General features: G+C 72.3%; 1 protein-coding gene across 1 annotated transcript; it reads left to right on the forward strand.

The window, feature by feature from the left end:
* Nucleotides 1–213: 213 nt before the first annotated feature.
* Nucleotides 214–908, forward strand: LSM10 (LSM10, U7 small nuclear RNA associated). The gene has a single exon (XM_026043562.1). It carries the CDS (start codon nucleotides 313–315, stop codon nucleotides 682–684), a length of 372 nt encoding a protein of 123 aa, XP_025899347.1. The 5' UTR covers nucleotides 214–312; the 3' UTR covers nucleotides 685–908.
* The last annotated feature ends 788 nt before the right edge of the window (nucleotides 909–1696 follow it).

The raw sequence follows: 1696 nt of genomic DNA on the forward strand, positions 1-1696 counted from the left end.
CGCGGGCACGGGCGGGCGGTGTGTGACACCCACGTGTGCACGGCGGGGCGTGGGTAGGTGGGTGGCACCTGCGTGTGCAAGGAAGGGGTTGCAGCCTGTGACGCCCACGTGTACAGGGAGGTGGCTGGGGTGCAGCCTGTGGCACCCAGGTGTGTGAGGAGCAGGGTGCAGCCTGTGACGCCCTCGTGTGCAAGGGGGGGTGCAGCCTGTGGCACCCACGTGTGCAAGGAGGTGTCTGGCGTGCAGCCTGTGAGGCCCACGCGAGCTGCGGCTGGGCAGCGCGTGCCACAGGTGCGGGCGGCGCTGCCTGCCATGGAGGTGAGCCACTCGGTGAAGGAGCGCACCATCGCCGAGAACAGCCTGGTCATCCTGCTGCAGGGCCTGTGCGGCCGCGTCACCACCGTGGAGCTGCGTGACGAGAGCTGGGCCGCGGGGCGCGTCACCAGCGTGGACGCCTTCATGAACGTGCGCCTGGCCGACGTCACCTTCATGGACAGGCAGGGTGCCGCGCGCCGCCTGGACGAGCTCTTCGTGACGGGCAGGAACGTGCGCTACGTCCACATCCCCGATGACGTGGACATCCGCGCCACCATCGAGCAGCAGCTCCAGGCCATCCAGCGCGTACGCTACTTCGGCGGCCGTGACAAGGGCAGGAAGGAGTTTCCCCGAACGAAGCGCCCGTGATCCCGTGGCTCCAGCACCGTCACCACGGCACGGCACCGCACGGCCAGGACGCCGGGCTCCTGCACGCCGCCTCCGCGCCCTGTCCTGCGTGTCCCGCTGGGCACAGCGAGGGGAGCCCTGCTGCAAGGGGACGTTTTGCTCTTCTAATGAACAGCCCTGCTTGAAAGTGTCGTGACTCTTCCCCTCGCGTCATGCTGCCCGGCGGGCAGCCCCTGTGTGTCCCTCCCTGCTCTCCCCGTTCTTCTCCAACAAAGCGCTCCTGTCAGAGGCGGCCGTGTGGTGTCACTGTGGGCTGTGCGGGGCGTCCTGCGCGGGCAGCCGCTGCGCTGCGGGGCGGCCGCAGTGCCGCCAGCCCCTGCGGTCCGCGTGGCCCCTGGGTGTCTGTGCCGCGCGGGAGGGCCCGGGGCGCGGGGCTGGGGCGCGGGGCTGCACAGGGCCGCGCTGCTCCGCGGGCCCCGGCCGCTCCCGCTCCGCTGCCCACGGGGCGACGGCCCCTCGGGGGGGCCCAGTCCTTCCCCCGGCGAACCGGGGCGGCTGCGGCCCCCGCCACTGCGCAGGGGCGCCCGCTTCGCCGAGGGGGCGGGGCTCCCCACAAAGCCCCCGGCTCTCCTCCAATCACGGCGCTTTCGAATCTCCCGCTTGTCCACCAACCGCCTTTCTCTCCCACGGCCTGGCACTGCCGCAGCCAATCAGCGGGGGGACCCGTGCCACTCCAGCCAACAAGCAACGCTGTTACTTTCCAGCCTTCCGGGAGTCAGCCAATCAGGCCCTACCTCCTCCGAGCCCCCCCGCCAATCCCCTTCCTCCTAACGCAGCCATTCTGCCAACGGCCCAATCATCGCGCGCCGCTCCACGCCGCCGTGTGCGCGGCGGCCGGCAGGGGGCGGTATGGCGGGGCGGGTAGGGCGGCGTGCGTCACTTCCGTTGTCAGGTGGCCGCGCAGCGCAGCGGAGGCCGCGGCCGGGCGGGGGCTGCGGAGGCGCCGGCGGCCGCGCGCCCCGGGGGCCATGGG

The sequence above is a fragment of the Nothoprocta perdicaria genome, unplaced genomic scaffold, assembly GCF_003342845.1.
Source record: "Nothoprocta perdicaria isolate Ctin4 unplaced genomic scaffold, notPer1 scaffold_33, whole genome shotgun sequence".
In the NCBI taxonomy this organism is placed as follows: domain Eukaryota; kingdom Metazoa; phylum Chordata; class Aves; order Tinamiformes; family Tinamidae; genus Nothoprocta; species Nothoprocta perdicaria.